Genomic DNA, 19113 nt, shown 5'->3' with positions numbered 1-19113 from the left:
AACTATTTTGGGACTCCGCTGTTGTTAATCCGTCACTTTTTTGTGCAGGTGCCTTGTGTCCCTGAGGATTGTGTGTGGTATTCCCATTGACAGAGAGTTGTTTTTTCTCTACAGGAGTAAAAACCCTTTACTATTACTATTTTGAGTTCATTCCCATTTGCTTGCTGTCCGCAGTAAGTGGGGTTTGTTAACTCCCCCCCCCAGCGTGCGTTCGCGCACCTTATATGGGGGATGTGTGTTTTTTGTTAATATAAAATATAAAGTAAAATGTTTAAAAAAAAAATTTGTTTGGCCTTTTTCTGTTTGTAGAACATTGGCAATTTGTGTTTTTTCACTTATTGAAGCTGCCCAGCAGTTAGACTAATTAATTAATTAATTATTAAATTAATTAGGTAATTGGACGCATACTGTGTTACTGTGTTTATTGCTCTTGTCTTTTGTTACCCTTTTTCCAGCTATACGTAGCTGTTAGGCCCTGACTATTGTGGTTTTTTGTTCGCAAAAAAAACCAAAAAAATAAAACATATCAAAGTGATGTCGTCACACTTGTGTCGTTTTTGTCGGGTGGCACTGGATGCCCGTGATGGCCATCGTGAATGCCCCTCTTGCTTAGGCATGGCTCATTTATTCCGGAATATCCGGAAAGAACTTGTGCAAATGCCGGTTGTCCCAAGACAGGTTTTTCATCCTGACTCCCAGGGGTTGTTGGATAAGGCTGAGCAGTCTCTGCGAACTAGAGATTGCGTCCAACGCACTTTCGACAGGACTATTGTTGCCAGGTATATGCCCAGAGGCTCCCGGCCACCGCACCAACCCAATTGGGGGCATGGCAAGCAGCAGACTGTGGCATTCTCACCTCCTGATGGTGGTTATGGACACCCAACGCAGGCAAGGGTTTCGGCCCTAACCCCCGGCCAGAGGTGCTCCACAGTGAAAACTCCCCACAGAGGCTCAGGGCCTTATGGGAGTCACCCTTAGGGGTATGGGGTAGCCCCTGGAACTCGTCCCCAACTGTGCCTGGGCAGCTGGGTGAGAAAGGTTTCAGACCCGTGGGTACTGGCTACAGTATCAAACGGGTACCGACTACAGTTTCGGCGCCGTCCCCTCCTTTTTCGCGGGTCTGCATGACTCTCGTCAGGGATCCGGTCCAGGCTCAGTTTTTAAAACAGGAGATTTTAATCCTTCTACAGAAGGATGCAATCATGAAAGTCAATCCCAGCGAACAGCTCGCTGGCTTTTATTCCACGTATTTCCTCGTTCCAAAAAAAGATGGTGGGTTGCGCCCCATCTTGGACCTAAGGCGGTTAAACACCTTCATGAAGGTTTTGCCTTTCAAGATGCTGACCACAAATTTGGTATTGGAATCTCTAGAGAGAGGAGAGTGGTTCACCTCCATCGATCTAAGAGATGCATACTTTCACGTGCCCATCTTCCCAGCCCACTGGCCTTTTCTTCGGTTTGCCTTCCAGGGACAAGCATACCAGTTCAAGGTCCTGCCATTTGGCCTATCCCTCTCCCCGAGAGTGTTTACCAGGGTGGTAGGAGCTGCCTTGTCTCCACTCCTACTGTCAGGGATGAAAATCCTCCCCTATCTGGACAATTGGCTGGTTTGCACCCCATCTCCCAGCCAAGTCTCAGAGGACATGAGGTCACTTGTCTCACACATCCAGTCCCTGGGCTTCACAGTGAATGTGAAGAAAAGCAACCTCGAGCCAAGGCAGCAGGCAGTCTTTTTGGGTCTCTGCCTGAATTCTGTCACAATGTCAGCGTCTCTCACTATGCAGAGGGTGCAATCGATTCTGACCCCCTTGGACCAATTTCAGCTGGGCAGGCGGGTGAAACTGGTTCAGTCTCAGCGGCTGCTGGGCATGATTTCGACTGCTGTGGCTGTCGTTCCCTTAGGCCTTCTCAGGGCTCGGCCACTGCAGAGATGGCTAAATGCCCTCAAACTCCACCCGAAGGTGGACAGGCACGTAAAGATTTGTGTGTCACGCAAATGCCTCCAAGCTCTGTGTCCGTGGCGGGACCAAGCACTTTTGGTCCAAGGAGTCCTTCTGGGGCTCATTCCTTCATGCCGAATGGTGGTGACAACAGATGCCTCCCTGACCGGTTGGGGAGGAGTCTGGGAAGGCAGGATGGTGCGAGGTGTGTAGGAACCACCTTGGATGGAAGCACACATCAATGTTTTGAAGTTGAGGGCGGTTCACCTTTCTCTGAAGGCTCTCCTCCCTTTTATTCGGCACAGACATGTCCTAGGGAGAACAGACAGTTCCTGCACTTTGTATCACATAAATCACCAGGGAGGCACCAGGTCTCTACAGTGCCTCCAGGTCGCACAGGAACTCCTGTTTTGGGCCATTCAACACCTGGCTTCACTCAGGGCGATTTACATTCCGGGAGTTCTGAACCAGGCAGCGGACCTTCTGTCCAGGTCTGGCCCTCCCCCAGGAGAGTGGAGACTCCATCCGGAGGTAGTGGCCCTCCTGTGGACTCGGTTTGGCAGGGCACGGACCGATCTGTTTGCATCAACAGCGACTACCCACTGCAAGATGTGGTTCTCCATGCTGGGTCAAGGAGGTCCCCTGGGCCTGGATGCACTCGAGAGTGGCCGAAAGGATTATTGTATGCTTTTCCTCCATTCCCTCTGCTTCCCAAGGTTCTCCACAGGGTCGCCATCGGCCATTACAAGGTGCTACTGATAGCTCCTCGATGGCCAAGAAGGCATTGGTTCCCTGTACTCCTTCGCTTGGTGTATGGGGAGCCTTGGGCCCTGCCAGTCAGAGCGGACCTGCTTTCTCAGGCGGAGGGGCAAATATGGCACCCGAAGCCAGCCATCTTGCAGCTCTGGGCTTGGCCCCTACTCAGCCCCTCTCTCAGGGGCTAGATAAAGGGGTTTTGCACACCATAGATAACGCCAGGGCTCCCTACACTCGTTCTAACTATGCCCAGAAGTGGAGGGTGTTCACAAGATGGTGTCGCAGTAGGCAGGAGGATCCAGCAACTTGCTCTGTCCAACATGTTCTTCGCTTTCTTCAGTCGCTTCTGGACTCAGGGAGGGCGTCTAGCACCATTAAGGTGTTTTCTTCTGCAATATCCCTTTTCCATAAAACTGTAGAGGGTGTTACTTTAGGGAGACATCCCTTGGTGTCCCAGTTCATTAAAGGCGTGTGTAGACTACGCCCATACAGGTCCCCTAGATCTCCTTCATGGGAGCTTCCCTTGGTGCTGAAGGCCTTGATTCAAGCTCCTTATGAACCCCTAGAACAGGCTACACTTAGGTTTCTGTCTCACAAAACAGCCTCTCTTGGCTATATGTTCTTCTAAGAGGGTTGGCGAACTGCATGCTCTATCCGTTAGTGAGGACTGTTTAAGATGGAAGGCCAAAAACACTGGTGTGTCTCTCTGGCCGAACCCCTCTTTTCTGCCTAAGGTGGTCAACCCTCAGACTCTTAACCAGGTGATTGAGATAAGCTCCTTTCAGCTTGACCCGGCTCTTCCACCGGAGGATGCAAGCTTGCTTACTTTATGTCCAGTGAGGGTGCTGCGGGCTTATCTCAGCCGCACTCAGGCTCTGAGACACTCTCATACCCAACTTTTTGTTTGTTTTGGTGACAGGAAGTTGGGGCTCTCTGTGTCTAAACAGACCTTGTCCCACTGGATTGTGCACACCGTCTCTGCAGCCTATTCTGGACAAGATCTCCCAGTTCCAGCTAATCTGGTGGCCCACTCGACCAGGGGCGTGGCCGCTTCCTGGGCTGCTCTAAAAGGAGTTCCTCTTTCAGAAATTTGTGCTGCAGCAACATGGTCTGCTCCCTGTACTTTCTCCAGGTTCTACAGAGTGAATGTGGCATCCCCTACACCATTGGGTTCAGCCGTTCTCCTCTCGGCCTCAGGGTGCGTTTGTGACGGGGCAGAGCCCCCTGTTCCTCGCGACCCTGATGGTACTTGTCATCCAAGGTAAGACCGTGGTGACGGTCTGAGTGAGGTCGAAATAGATCGTAAGTTATAACTATAACTATGGATCTATGAGACCGAACGATGACCCTCACCATCTCTTGTCGCTCGGAACGGGCTGAGGCATTCCAGGCAAGAGGAAGAGGCGTGGCCACCGGGGGGGGTTTTATAGACGGCGGCCAGGCCTCCCGAGGTCACATGACTTTGTTGATATAATGTCTCGAGGATAGGTTGAAGGATTGCATCATTCAAGGTAAGACCGTGGTGACGGTCATCGTTCGGTCTCATAGATCCATAGTTATAGTCATAACTTACGATCGCATCATCTTACAACAAACATAAAGAACATAACTGGGGCGGCTGTTTGCACGGTGAAAGCCAAGATGAGAAGATGGAGATGTTTGCTCCATCCGCGGTGTTACTCTTGAAGTTTATGTTGGCTGCACACGAGCGATCTCATGATGAGACAATATCAGATCAATAAGCAATAGTAAACTTTATGAAGTAGGATAATTACAAATAAAGCGTTCATCTACCTAATATGCCATTATACACAATATTTTACAGAATATAACGAGTCCTAGTTTTACATTTATGCACGTGTGTCTAAATATGTAACGTTAAGTTTGGAATTATAGTTCTATGGCGATGTAAACATACTTACACATTATGAGAGGTGTGATATCTTTAATCATGAAAACGTTAATAGTTGAGCATCACATGAAACACAAGGTAACTGTCTAATAGCTCAATAATGTGTCAATAAATAAATACTTTTGTCTATAAAGAACTGCCTCGGAATAGCTGAATAGGACTAAAAATCACTTTACTTGCATCTCAAAAATCAAAACATTTGAGAAATCATTAGAAAATGTGCTCGTTAAGAATCACTCTGAATATACACAAGTATTTAAAAAGCTATGTTACAGTGGTTAATTTAATGATGGTTATATTTACCAATTTGTTGCATCTTACCATTTCTGTGTTTCAGATGTGATCCTTATTAAGCAATCATTTTCAATAAACTGACAAGCAGCCGTAGTAATAATAGCGCGGTACTTTATTTACATATGAAGTTTATATCAGTGCACAAACAGGTGTATTTAAAGAAATCTCCTCTGGACGGATTTCAACATCCATACGGACTACCGGCACATCCGGGAACTTGACTGTAAATTTCCTCACCGCCCCTTTTTGGGTGATAGAAAAGCAGCCCTTCCATTGGGTTCCATTCAAAATAACGGAACAAAGCAGCGTTTTTACACAGCGGGCAGGCATAAATAACTTATGAAATCACTCAGATTAAACATGTAGAGTATTTATCTGTCCACCCTGCCTGCCATAGAGCCCGAAAGATACATTAACACATTTAATTTGGTAAATATAAAAACATGTCCCTTTCATTCTCACAGCGTCAAATTTGTGTAATTGTCATAACTTTGTAGGAATTTTGTAGTGGTTTTGATGGTAAAAGCTAATGGTTCCTATTGGTATTTTAATGGAAACTATTAGGAATTCCTGTAATGGTTTTATTGTTTTTTTCAGCAGGGAGTCAATTATACAGCTTGATCTCATTTTTAACTGGATAATTTTTGTATGTGACCATATGAATCTTATGCCTCTTATAAATGGGGGGAAAGTATAAATATATAACGTTAGCCTCATAGCATAATTGCCTAAGTCATATTTCAATGTTTTTGGAAAACATGAAAAAATACAATATTTAGAAATAAAAATCACATTGCGATGCTAAGGCAGATAGTGTTTTTGGATTCTAATAAATGTTGTGCTTGGCTAAGGACATATGCAGAAAGACAGGATGATGCAGCAGTGGAAGGACAGTAAAAGTAGGCAGATATTACAATTTGGAAAAAAAATGACTTGAGGCTAATGATAATCTACATTATAGCTGCATGCAATACAAACTTTACACACACCACAATACATGGGAGGAGCTTTGACACGACGGGTGTGACAGCTTTCAGTGAAAATGAAAGTAAACTGACAATCAAGCTGCAAGATTTTAAACTCTTTATCTCTTTAAAAAAAATAAGATATTTAAGACTTTTAAAGCCGTTCATGGACACATCTGATACTCATTCACAGGTAACATGATGGAAATATATGAGAAATTTCTCTGAACAAGATTCTAATGTTAGTGTTCTGGTTCAGTAGAGTTTATGTCTAACTAAAAAAACATTAGACATAGTCTGGTTAATGCATGAGTTAAACTAGTTTAATCATGTTAATCTACAGTAAAAGTATAATATTATTTATTAAATGTAGACTGTAACATTTGTTTCATTGTAACTCAAAGTTTAGTGTTTGTTGTCATTTAGTCACACGGCTTAAAGTGAACCAGGAAGTACAGTATGTGAACTGAAGACAGAATGAAAAACTGAAACGCTGTAAAATGTGATTAGTCTTGGGATTGTTTCCTGAAAAGCTTTAAAGAGAAGACGAACAATGGCAGAATCTTCACCAACATCACCAAAACCAAGACGGACCAGAAGAAAGAGTATGACTGAACCTCCATGTAAGCAAACAACACAAAGCACATTATTTATTATATGAAATCTTATATGAAACATAAACTGTCAGTGATAAATGTTGATGATTTCTCTCTCTGTTTTTCAGTTCTGTCATCCTCCAGTGTTTCTCTGTCTGAAGAGCTTCAGTGTTGTATTTGTCTGGATGTGTTCAGTGATCCAGTCAGCACTCCATGTGGACACAACTTCTGCAGGATCTGTCTGAAACAGTGCTGGGACAACAGTCAGATCTACAGCTGTCCATACTGTAAAGAAACATTCAGTAAAAGACCAGAGCTCAAGATCAACACAACACTTAGAGACCTCACACTGATCTTTAAGGAAAAGTCAAGTCAAGTTAAGTCTGACAAGATCAATCTGAGAAGATCTGATCTCATCCTCTGTGATGTTTGTGATGAAAGAAAACTGAAAGCCCTGAAGTCCTGCCTGATGTGTCAGATGTCTTACTGTAAAACTCACCTGGAGCCTCACAAGAGAGTCCTGAACTTAAAGAAACACAAACTGATAGAACCTGTAGAGAATATAAAGGACTATATATGTGTGAAACATGAGAGACCTCTGGAGCTCTTCTGTAGCGATGATCTGACACGTGTTTGTGTGTTTTGTACTGATGGAGATCACAAGAATCACAACACTGTTCCTCTAGAGGAGGAGAGTAAAGAGAAGAAGGTACGAGTTCATAACAACATTAATACATGCTTTATTCATCTGTTATACATATTCAAACAACATGATCTTTTGTCAGAAGATTATCAAATGTGTCTGTCTATAGACTCAACTGTTGAAGACACAGACAGACATTCAGCAGATGATCCAGAAGAGAATCAAGAAGATTCAAGACATCAAACACTCAGCAGAACTCAGAAAAGTGAGTTGAAGATGAAATATTTAATGGATGATAATGTTTTGATTTGTCTTATAAATAAAGGTGATGCATTGTAATGAAAAACTGATTTCTCAGAGAAGCAGAGAGCAGGAGAAAGCAGCGAGTGTTGAGGTCTTCAGTGATCTGATCAGATTCATTGAGAGATGTCAGACTGAGCTGCTGGAGATGATGGAGGAGGAACAGAAAGCAGCAGAGAAACATGATGAAGATCTCATTGAGGATCTGGAGCATGAGATCACTGAGCTGAAGATGAGAGACAGTGAGCTGCAGAAGATCACAGAAAGTGAAGATCATCTTCATCTAATACAGGTCAATGTCTCTCTCTCTCTCTCTCTCTCTCTCTCTCTCTCTCTCTCTCTCTCTCTCTCTCTCTCTCTCTCTCTTTTCCGGTGTTATTGTTGGGGTGAGCGTGTGCACTGACTGGTGTGAGTTCGTTTGGATCTTTGTAAGTGAATCTTTCTTTTCTTGCTTTTTCTTTGTTGGTTGTTTATCTGTTTTTTTTTTAAGTTTACGTTGGTAGTTGTTTTGGGCCACATGCTATCTGTTTTTATCGGGAGCATGATGGCCATGCGCTCAAAATTTTTGAGTTCATTGACCCGGAGTCATGGAGTGAAAGATGCATCCGTGGTTAGTGTAGAGAAATGCCAGGACCAGGTTATACATCTTGAACAGACATACTGTGTCTCTGGTAGGTAAATCTTTGATAATGTTTCCCTGATTATGGATATTCTTGATGTCTCTAAGATGCTAAATTTAGATTGTGGTCTGATATTATTGTATCAAGAGAAGGTTTTTGGTCATGTTAGGCATGTTTATTTATGGAGGGTTTTGGAAGCTTTTGGTTTTAGATCAGAATTATAGAAAAAGTTCTCTCCAAGCATTCTCAAGGTCTATGTGCTCTTTTTGGAGTTTGTACAGGGGTTCCACCTTTGGGGATCTTTTTAGACGATAAGACCAAAGTTCATAAAAACTGTAAAGGTCTAATTGAAAAAGTCAAAAGACGCCTAGAAAAATTGACATGTTGTCTCCCAAATAGTCATACAGAGGATGCATTTTAATTGTTAATAATTCAGTGGCATCTTCCTTATGGCATACATTGTCTTGTGTAGATCCTCTTTTCTAGCAGCTTTCAAAAATCCAGACTATTCTGGTGGATTTTTTGGGATAGATTACATTGGGTCTCACAAAATGTATTGTTTTTGCTCAAGGAGGAAGATGGTCAAGGACCAATACACCTTCAATTCAGAATTGCATTTGAATTCAAAGACTGTTGGATGGACCATCAAATTTTAGCTGGGGTGCAGTTTCTTGCTAGCCTGGGTGCCAGCCGAACTGTGCCCCGCCCACACCATTTCAGGTCAGGAATTTCGGTCTGGTGTCGCTCCGTTGTGGTGCTACTATACTCAATGCAAAACTGGTCGAACCAATCACATTGTCAGGGAGGTCTTTATACGATGATGGAAAGATGATTAACAGTAGCGTCATCAACCATGTCACCAAAGAACGCTTGTGTTGAATCCACTTCAACAGAGAAGGCTGGTGCTAGAGAATTGAGATGTGAAGATTCAGCCATCTTCCAAGTCTGTTCTAGAAGATATTGACAGCGCATTGATTTTAAAAGAGGAACAGAGAAATGCGATCAAGGCACTTGTTGATCGGAAAGATGTTTTTGCCGTTCCTCCTACGGGATTCGGCAAAAGTTTAATTTATCAGCTGAAGCGAAGCAACTCGGCTTGCACGATATAACTATAACTAGCGGTCGTTGCCAGCTCCTTTCTGAAAGCCCATGGATGAAGTTATGGTGAGAGATAGTCTGACTTCACAATGTCATGAAGTTATATGAATGAAATGTTGTAAACATAGTAGGTGTCGATGTACTTTCGCTAACTCAGACAGATCATAATGTTAGTCTCATTGTAATAACTAGCAAAAAGACAGATGCCATTTCAACATACATCACACACTTGGTTGCTCTGATTGGTTGTAGGTCTATCCAATTGAGTGCAGAGGCACTGATTTTACACAGTTTGCAGGGTTGGGTCTCGACAAAGCACTTTTATTAATGGATCCCCTAAAACTGGATACCTCCATGTTACCAAGAAGATTTTTAATGTTTTGAGTCTATGTTGTTTAATGACCAGAAAACTCACATTCCCTTCATTGGCTACTGGAGGAGCCTTTAATCTTAGGCTCCTGTGGCCGGTTGCATAAAACTTTAAGACTAGTCTTTAAAGTTAGTCATGAATTTTTTTCTTCAAGACTGATCATAACTGTTTTAAGTACGTTACATAGAAAGGTAGATTGGTCAAATTTAAATCCAAATAATAAGACTGATTAGCCCTAACTAATTGCTAGTTAGTCAGAATCATTCTTAAGACGCAGTCTTAATGTCACGGCTATGTTTATGCAACCGGCCACTGGTTAGACTTAACAGGCAATTCTTTTTTCCTGGACTTAGTAAATTGCGGATTGAAAATAACATTGTTACTCTGACTCAGTTACTGGACATAGGGCCAGATTTTAAGAATGCAGCAGTATTAGCTCAATCAGGGAATTAGGTCTATTCGTCTGGTCAACTGGTTGCTCATGAAATGGCAAACTGCGCTTAAATCAACTGAAATGGACTTGTTAACAGACTATTCCGTTAGTTCCTGAGTTCCAAAGACTCTTTTCCTGGTTTGCTTTTATCTATAAATGTTGAAGGGATTACCTCTCCTTTCATTGAAAATGTTGCATCTATGTGTAAAAACTTTTTTTAAGTACCGATAAATCTTTGTAGAGGTCTTGTGTTTTGCATAAAACCTTGGTGTAGGTACTTGTATAAACCACCGTTGATCAAGGGAACAGAGGATTTGCAGTAGAGAATACTTCATGGTGCTATCACAGTTAATGCTTTTATTTCATGAGGTTTCTTCTACATATCCTTTCTGCTCTGATAGAGAAACTCTTTCATGCTTTTATGAATTGTTTTAAATTGCAACATTTATTTCTAGTTGTAAGTAATGTTTTTTAGGAGTTGTAATGAACTGTTCTCTGGAGATGTTTATTTTGGGGTTCAAATATGAAAAAAATACTTTTTTTGTCAACTTCTGAATTTTGTTCTAGGCCAAGCTAAACTGGCCATTTAAGAAAATAGAACAAAATATTAAATAAGAACATAGTCTTGTTTTCTAACTTGGTGAAATCAAGAGTTATGATTCATTTCCTTTACTATAAGTCTATTGGTGATGTCTTCACATTTGAATGTATTTGGTGTTGTAATAAGACTCTGTTATTGAGGGTTAATTGATGTAGAGTGGTGTTTTTGTGTAATAAAAGTTTCTCTCTCTCTCTCTCTCTCTCTCTCTCTCTCTCTCTCTCTCTCTCTCTCTCTCTCTCCTGTTGTAGATTGACTCATCATCCCTGTACAGAGCTCCAGACATGAAGAACTGGTCTGAGATCAGTATGAAGACTCATGTGAGTGTGGAGACTCTAAGAGCTCTGACTCAACTACAGGAGACTCTCAATGAGAAATTTACTCAGACTGGTAGGTCAATACTAGTCATCAAAACTGGAAGATAATTGTGTTTTGTTTTTTTTTGTTTTTAGAAAAATGTGTCATCAAATTAAGTAAATGGTTGTTACTTTAATTGCATTCCATTTAATTTTTTAGGGGTTGAATTTTCTTTTTTTTTTTACTTTTGTTTTATGGTCATTGCCTTTGAACTTTTCTCCTTCATCATTTATTTTTTTACTTTTTAAAAGATTGTTGTTGTTGTTTTATTTATAGTTTTGCTCTTTTCTCAAACCCAAAGTGTTCATCTTAAAGTATTAAAATCCATAAAAATGTTTGAAATGTAAACAAACTTTATTATTTTAAAATAAAGAGTAGTGATGTAAATATGAGTTAGAATTAGTAAATATGAGTCTTGCAAGAATGCAAAAAAAAAAAAATTTGTTTGCTTTTCATTTTTTCCTCATAATTTTTTTCCTCCGATATTTTCCCCCTCTGTTTAATGTTTATGACGTTTTAGAAAAATGCTGAAAAAAAAATGAATTTGCATGCACGTCCACTGTTAGAGATTGTACTCAAAACCTCAAAAAGTCCACATGTAACTGCAATAACTCCAAATATAAAGAAATCATCTGCTATAGAAATATAGTTACTGATTCTTGTTATCTTTCAATGTTTTTAAGTTTCTTCTTTAAACTCTTGTTGATGTTTTATTGTGATTTGTCTTGACAGTGTTGATGAAGATGCAGCAGTATGCAGTTACAATGTGTGATCTACACTCTTCTCTCACATTCACTAACAATAATACTTTACATACACAAACTCATCTCTACTATTATAAACACATCAACAGCTTTATATTGTCATTCATATTCTCTCATCTCTCTCTCAGTGGATGTGACTCTGGATCCTGATACAGCTCATCCAGAACTCATCCTGTCTGAAGATAGAAAACAAGTGAAACATGGAGACATTAGACATGAACTCCCAGATAATCCAGAGAGATTTGATTATTGTGTCAGTGTCATGGGAAAAAAGGGATTCACCTCAGGGAGATTTTATTTTGAGGTTCAGGTGAAGGACAAAACTGACTGGGATTTCGGAGTGGCCAGAGAATCTATTAACAGAAAAGGAAATATGACACGGACGCCTCAGGATGGATTCTGGACTGTGTGGAGGAATAAGGATGCATATGAAGCTCTTGATGATCCTGATGTCTCTCTGTGTCTGAAAGTGAAACCACAGAAGGTCGGGGTGTTTGTGGATTATGAGGAGGGTTTGGTTTGTTTTTATGATGTAGAGTCCAGGTCTCATATCTACTCTTATACTGATCAAACTTTCACTGAGAAACTCTTTCCTTTCTTCAGTCCATGTCCTAATGATGAAGGTAAAAATTCAGCTCCTCTGATCATCTCACCTGTTCATTACAACAAATGAATTTACATCCAGAATATAAAACACTAAATGAAAGGTTTCTAAAAGCTGAGAACTAAGAATAAGAAAACAAAACTTGAACACTCAGTACAAAAGCTGTCACTGTGCCTTTACCCTCTCAATAATTTGAGTGCATATTAGTATCTCTGTTGTAAATACTGGTACTGAACACTACTGGTACAGCACATACAGTATTTGTACCTAAATGGTACACATTATGACGTTTATAAATGATAAATGTTCAGCATTTTTTTCTATTAATATTATTAAAAAGTATGACTGTTTTAGTGTTTGTGGGATTCATTTATGCTGTTGTTGTTGTCTCTGTTAGTTATCTGTTGTGAAATGAATGATGTTTGTTGATCGTCATGAATGAGGTTTGTGTGTTCAGTGTTGGGGTTTAAGTCCATGATGTCTTGTTGCTCAGAGTAATACATTCATCACAACACTTTGAACAGTAACTTGATCAATAGACCCCTTCACGGTTCACGTCACAGGCTGTTCCCACTGCGCATGTCGGGGTCAGAAAAGTCATTACAGCAGATTGAGTTGCGTGTTATTTGGTATCGTCAAAAATGCCTACTTACGTCGTGGGCTGTGAAAATCGCACCAGGTCTTCCGTTAAGTTTTCGCGATTCATGCATAATCTCAAAAACAAAAAAATACAACATATCGTCGCTGTCCGATGAAACTCACGTATGTTCATTTTGCCGATTTTGAGATTTTTCGACAGATTGAATGTCCAGGTTCATTTCCATATACAGTATGCGTCACATACCTAAATGGCCAATGAAAACTTGTGAAATCATGTCATCTGATTTTCACGTACCCATTTGGTGTCAAAGCTGTCAATCACGCCGCATATCTTCCGCCTGTGAAGCATCTCGCCGGTCTCGTAAAGTTTCATCGAACCTCAGCACTGGATATAGCCGAATAAACATGACAATGACTTTACTTCGAGGTAAACGTTTCCCCCGGACGCCAGACTAACATCTAGGAGTTACTTAATTACGGTAGGAATGTGCAAACAAAGTATCTGTCTAGCATTGGTGATATTTACGCTGGGGATTTCCCCACCACTTTTTGAAAGCATTTGGTTAAAATGTTCTGAAAAATCAAGCGATGCTTAAGACTGGTTTTGTGGTCCAGGGTCACATATGTTGCGTTGTATGCTTATGGTGTGTTTTCTTGTACATATGTAATGAAATTCATTGTAATCATTTATTAAACGCGCTGCTGTTTTCTACGGTATGGTGCTTTGGCATTGTTCGGTTGAGCTGGTGTTGCAGGGACTGTTACATGTGTGATGTGTGCATTCGACATTGTTGAGGGTTTATAAATTTATGCTGAGTATTTTCTTGTTGTTTACTGGCCTACGCTATGCCCATTTTTGATGCGCCGTTATTCAATATTTTTCCTGTCCTGCAGTAATGTTTTTATCTGATCTTTTGTCCCCACCACTTTTCAACACAAACTGACGCCCCTGTTGTGTAGCATTACCATGTCAGTGTATTGATTCATTGTCCCTTAATGGTTTGCAAGAGACATTTAATACACTTATAATTAATATTAAATAAAATAAGCGTATTTAACCAAGATGTAGGCTATTTAATAAACTGAGAGTGTTCATCTGTCAATACGAAACGCGACTTTGGCCATTCTAATTAATGATCGGAAGACCGCATAAAAAAGTTACTGTAAAATATGCACGCATGTCCATTTAAACTCAATTTTGGTCAAATGTGGATTATATCATGACACTGGCAAGAATATGGTTACATGTAAATATGCCGTACCAAGTATGAAAACGCTACATTCAACTGCTTTTGATATACGGTGTTTTTTTCACTTTCTGAAAAGTTACCGTTTTGGACATACGTGAGTTTCATCAGACAGCGACGATATGCGTCTGCAAGCAATTAACGTGCAGACTGGGACAATGCAAAGATCAAAGAGGCTTGTGTTTGTAGTGCTCACTTCATTTGAGGTAAGTCATCATTTTTCAGCACTGTTAGATTAAATTATAAAGCCTAAATGGTATGAACAGTTCGACCCCGTGCTGCGCGCGCACCCGATAGTCATTCAATGTTTACAAACCTTGAAGGGGTCTATGGTCTTAAGCAGAGTACAGTGGGGCAAAAAAGTATTTAGTCAACCACCAATTGTGCAAGTTCTCCCACTTGGGGGGATGAGAGAGGCCTGTGGTTTTCGTCGTGGGTGCACTTCAACTGTGAGAGACAAAATGGGGAAGGAGGTCCAGAGAATCACATTGTCTGATTTTTTAAGAGTTTGTTTGCGGTTTATGGTGGAAAATAAGTATTTGGTCAATAACAAAAAAGCAAGATTTCTTTCTCTCACAGACCTGTAACTTCTTCTTTAAGAGGATCCTCTGTCCTCCACTTGTTACCTGTATTAATGGCACCTGTTTGAACTTGTTAGCAGTATAAAAGACACCTGTCCACAACCTAAAACAGTCAGAATGCAAACTCAACTATGGCCAAGACCAAAGAGCTGTCAAAGGACACCAGAAACAAAATTGTAGACCTGCACCAGGCTGGGAAGACTGAATCTGCAATAGGTAAGCAGCTTGGTGTGAAGAAATCAACTGTGAGAGCAATTATTAGAAAATGAAAGACATACAAGAACACTGATAATGTCCCTCGATCTGGGGCTCCACGCAAGATCTCATCCCGTAGGGTAAAAATTATCACCAGAATGGTGAGCAAAAATCCCAGAACCACATGGGGGAACCTAGTGAATGACCTGCAGAGAGCTGGGACCAAAGTAACAAAGGCTACCATCAGTAACACACTATGCAGCCAGGGACTCAATTCCTGCAGTGCCAGATGTGTCCACCTGCTTAAGCCAGTACATGTTCGGACCCGTCTGAAGTTTGCTAGAGAGCATTTGGATGATCCAGAAGAAGAGTGGGAGAATGTCATATGGTCAGATGAAACCAAAACATAACTTTTAGGTAGAAACTCAACTTCTTGTGTTTGGAGGAGAAAGATGCTGAGTTGCATCCAAAGAACACCTTAACTACTGTGAAGCTTTGGGGTGGAAAACTCATGCTTTGTGTGTTTTTTTCTGCAAAGGGACCAGGACAACTGATCCGAGTTAAGGAAAGAATGAATGGGGCCATGTATCGTGAGATTTTGACTCAAAACCTCCTTTCGTCAGCAAGGGCATTGAAGATGAAACGTGGCTGGATCTTTCAGTATGGCAGTGATCCCAAACATACCGCCCGGGCAAAGAAGGAGTGGTTTCGTAAGAATAATTTCAAGGTCCTGGAGTGGCCTAGCTAGTCTCCAGATCTCAACCCCATAGAAAATCTTTGGAGGGAGTTGAAATTCCGTGTTGCCCAGCGACAGCCCCAAAACATCACTGCTCTAGAGGAGATCTGCATGGAGGAATGGGCCAAACTACCAGCAACAATATGTAAAAACCTTGTGGAGACTTACAGAAAACGTTTGATCTCTGTCATTGCCAACAAAGGGTATATAACAAAGTATTGACATAAACTTTTGTTATTGACCAAATACTTATTTTCACCATAATTTACAAATAAATTCTTAAAAAATCAGACAATGTGATTTTCTGGATTTTTTTTTCTCATTTTGTCTCTCATAGTTGACGTGTGCCTTTGACAAAGGTTACAGGCCTCTCTCGTCTTTTTGGGTGTGAGGGCTTGAACAATTGGTGGCTGACTAAATACTTTTTTGCCCCACTGTATGTGTATAATACAATGATATAACAAAATTAAATAAAAAACTGAGCTTTTATATTTTAAATATGAGTTGGGTGGACTTATTTTCTTGTATTACGTTTCCTAATTGTCTTAAGTTGGTTCAACATTTTTTTTTGGTTTGTTTTTGTATTGAGGTTGAAAGACATTGGACATTACTCAGTAAACGTTAGGTGAACTACTTACCTCAGACGTTACTTAAAATGTCCTGAAATAAAAATAAGTTTTCTGTACCTCAGATATACAAAGCAAGTTTTTATTTGTGGTCTAATGAGTTTCATTTATTCATTCATAAAACACACATTATTACACATGTATAATTTGCAAAAAAATAGGGATAGCAGATGGATTTACTAAAAAAATGGTAAGCACTAAGAGTAATAAATTGGTAATCGAGCCAAGAATATGAGAGCGATCAGAGAAGAGTAATAAACTCAACGGTCTGACACAGGACAGGGGAAAAAACAGGGAATAATAATGGAGGAGAAAAGGAAGAACAGGTGCGAACACCAATAAGATAAGGGGAAAACGAGGAGGGAGAGGTGAAGGTCAAGCTGTCAAAACAAAGAGCCATGTGCTCGACAAAACAACACAAGCATGACACGCACATAGGACAACAAGACCCAGGTGATCAGACTGAGGAGATGACATAAAACATTTTAGCTGATCTGTCTGTTAAAGACTGCAAACATCATACTGAAGGTATAAATAAATAAACCTATACTTAAATAAAACTATTTTTTGAATGTTTGTGTGAATGTGTTTATTAAGTTACACATATATTTCTCAATCATGTGTGCATTTGAAGAATGCTAACTGTTATCCAATATCTAGTCTCAACCACAGACGTGCCCACGAACAGTTTGCTGAACATCTGATGCGTATGGCACACTTAACTGGAACCACTTCAGCAGCTTCGAAGTCATCCTCTGATTGGTTGAGGATTTCCAGGAGATGCACGTGTCACAATCTTTAACCCGTCCTCCTGAAAACAGCACAAATCCACGTGATCAAGGTATGTGAGATTCACAGCATAATGTCTTTAAAAGACCTCCAAGAGTTTAGTGGAATCTAAAAGAGATATTTTAACATGTTGCTTTTATGAACTTTAGAGACATTTGTGAATGATGGATGCACAAGACATCTCTTGACCCCTAAAGATGATGTGGCAGAATGGGAAATGTGATTGGTTGCTTTATGTGTGAGTCATATTAAAGACACAAGATGCGTCACTGGTATTGATATGAATGCGGGAGATCACAATGGTCAGTATAGTCGCTCTAATCCCGCCTTACAGTAAAAAGAGTCAATCGCCAACCATTAAAGAATGAAAATATCTGTGGGAGGGACTTTTTGTGCTGCAAATATGGCAGCACAGTGAGGGGACTTCCTTAAAAGGACTTTGGTCATATGGACTCTTGGGCGGTCTTCGGACATTCAAAGCGACCATGGTTCCCATACCTTCAGTATGAACTTCAGTCTGGCAATGTGAGACTATCCAATATAATCAAAAAGTTGGACCAGAACAACATAAAGAGTGGGTGACAAATAAATGTTTACTGTCATCTGAAAGTGTCATAAGATGTAAATATAATTGAGAGAACAAAAGCAAGCAAGATGGGCTTTTTGTGGATTGAGTTTTGTGTTGATTATAAACATCATAAGACTTGGACTGAAACAAACAGTTTGAGCAATAGTAAACAATGATGTTGTCTTAATAAACACGACTAGCATTAATTAAGGAAACTGGTAACATTACAGCGAGACTGTTCCTCAAAACATATCAGTCTCAAGATTCATCCTCACCTCCTTCATCTCATGATCTCTGTAATGTTTCAGGAGCATCAGATGATTATTAACTGATTATTGTACATTGTTTTAAAATTGTTTGTGTTCAAGTGAATAAATGAAATCATATACATTTGGGGTGATATGAGGATGAGCATGTAAAGAATAATTGATGACGGACCTTTGAAATATTAGAAAATAATGTAAACACAAGATGATAATGCAGTTATGATGTAGACTCGAGCGGCTGTTGCACATTGGTTTGCATTATTTAATAATTCAATGTTTAAGTCGCTTAAAGATTTGAATAAATACACATTGATAAGTCTACTTGTTCACGGGATTTTTCGGCCTCATTAATGTAAACATTTGAGCATGATCTGTGTGCTGTGGTGGACTGTGAACCTTTCTTTTATTTCAGTTAACATAGAGAAGTGATATCCATGCAGTCAACATATCTGTAAGTACTTCATAGGTGTGTGTTTCCTGAAATATAATTGCACACTTTTAATCTTTGTCCATCAACCAGAATGAAGCATTTAACAGTTATGTCGTATAAAATTATAACATTTTCATTTTTTATTAATTATTTTTTAAAGTAGTCCTAATATGAGAGGTGATTGACTGAGAAAGTTGAAAGATGTTTGGCGACTGGTCAACATTGTGTACAGCTTAAACCTAAATGTAAAAGTTTCATTGAGGTACCATTTATAAGATATTAAATAGCTTTCAATGGAAAGTGACGGTTGTATGGTTATCAATCTATAAATATTAAAATGTTTATATAATCTATTGGACTTGTGTATAAACTTAATCAAACAAAACACACATGTGGGAGGAGCTTATGTGACATCACCACTAATTAAATGAAATTTAAGTGACAAACAACAATCTGCAAACTTTGCAAACTTCACAAAAGAAGATATTTGAGACTTAAAGCCATACATGAACACATCTGATACTCATTCACAGGTAACATGATGGAAAATATTAGAAATTTCTCTGAACAAGTTATAATGTTAGTGTTCTGGTTCAGTAGGGTTTATAATTAACTAGAACACATTAGACAAAATCTGATTAATGCATGAGTTAAACTCGTTGAACTTTTTAAATCTACTGTAAAAGTATAATATTATTTTTAAAATGTAGACTGTAAAATTTGTTTAATTGTAAATCGAAGTTTAGTGTTTGCTGTCATTGAGTCACACGGCTTAAAGTGAACAAAGTAAACAAAGAAAAAAGTGAAAAAAGGAAGTATAGTATG

At 39.9% G+C, this 19113-nt stretch overlaps 1 protein-coding gene across 1 annotated transcript; it reads left to right on the top strand.

Annotated features, from left to right (window-relative positions):
- Nucleotides 1–6076: 6076 nt before the first annotated feature.
- LOC141352960 (E3 ubiquitin-protein ligase TRIM39-like) lies at nucleotides 6077–13924 on the top strand. The gene is made up of 7 exons (XM_073859201.1): nucleotides 6077–6490; nucleotides 6592–7172; nucleotides 7276–7371; nucleotides 7465–7698; nucleotides 10777–10915; nucleotides 11615–11650; nucleotides 11775–13924. The coding sequence occupies exons 1-7, from the start codon at nucleotides 6421–6423 to the stop codon at nucleotides 12317–12319; spliced, it is 1701 nt and encodes a 566-aa protein (XP_073715302.1). The 5' UTR covers nucleotides 6077–6420; the 3' UTR covers nucleotides 12320–13924.
- Nucleotides 13925–19113: the final 5189 nt, after the last annotated feature.

Source organism: Misgurnus anguillicaudatus, chromosome 21, assembly GCF_027580225.2.
Source record: "Misgurnus anguillicaudatus chromosome 21, ASM2758022v2, whole genome shotgun sequence".
Taxonomy (NCBI): Eukaryota; Metazoa; Chordata; class Actinopteri; order Cypriniformes; family Cobitidae; genus Misgurnus; species Misgurnus anguillicaudatus.
This window is presented reverse-complemented; position numbering and strand designations above follow the sequence as displayed.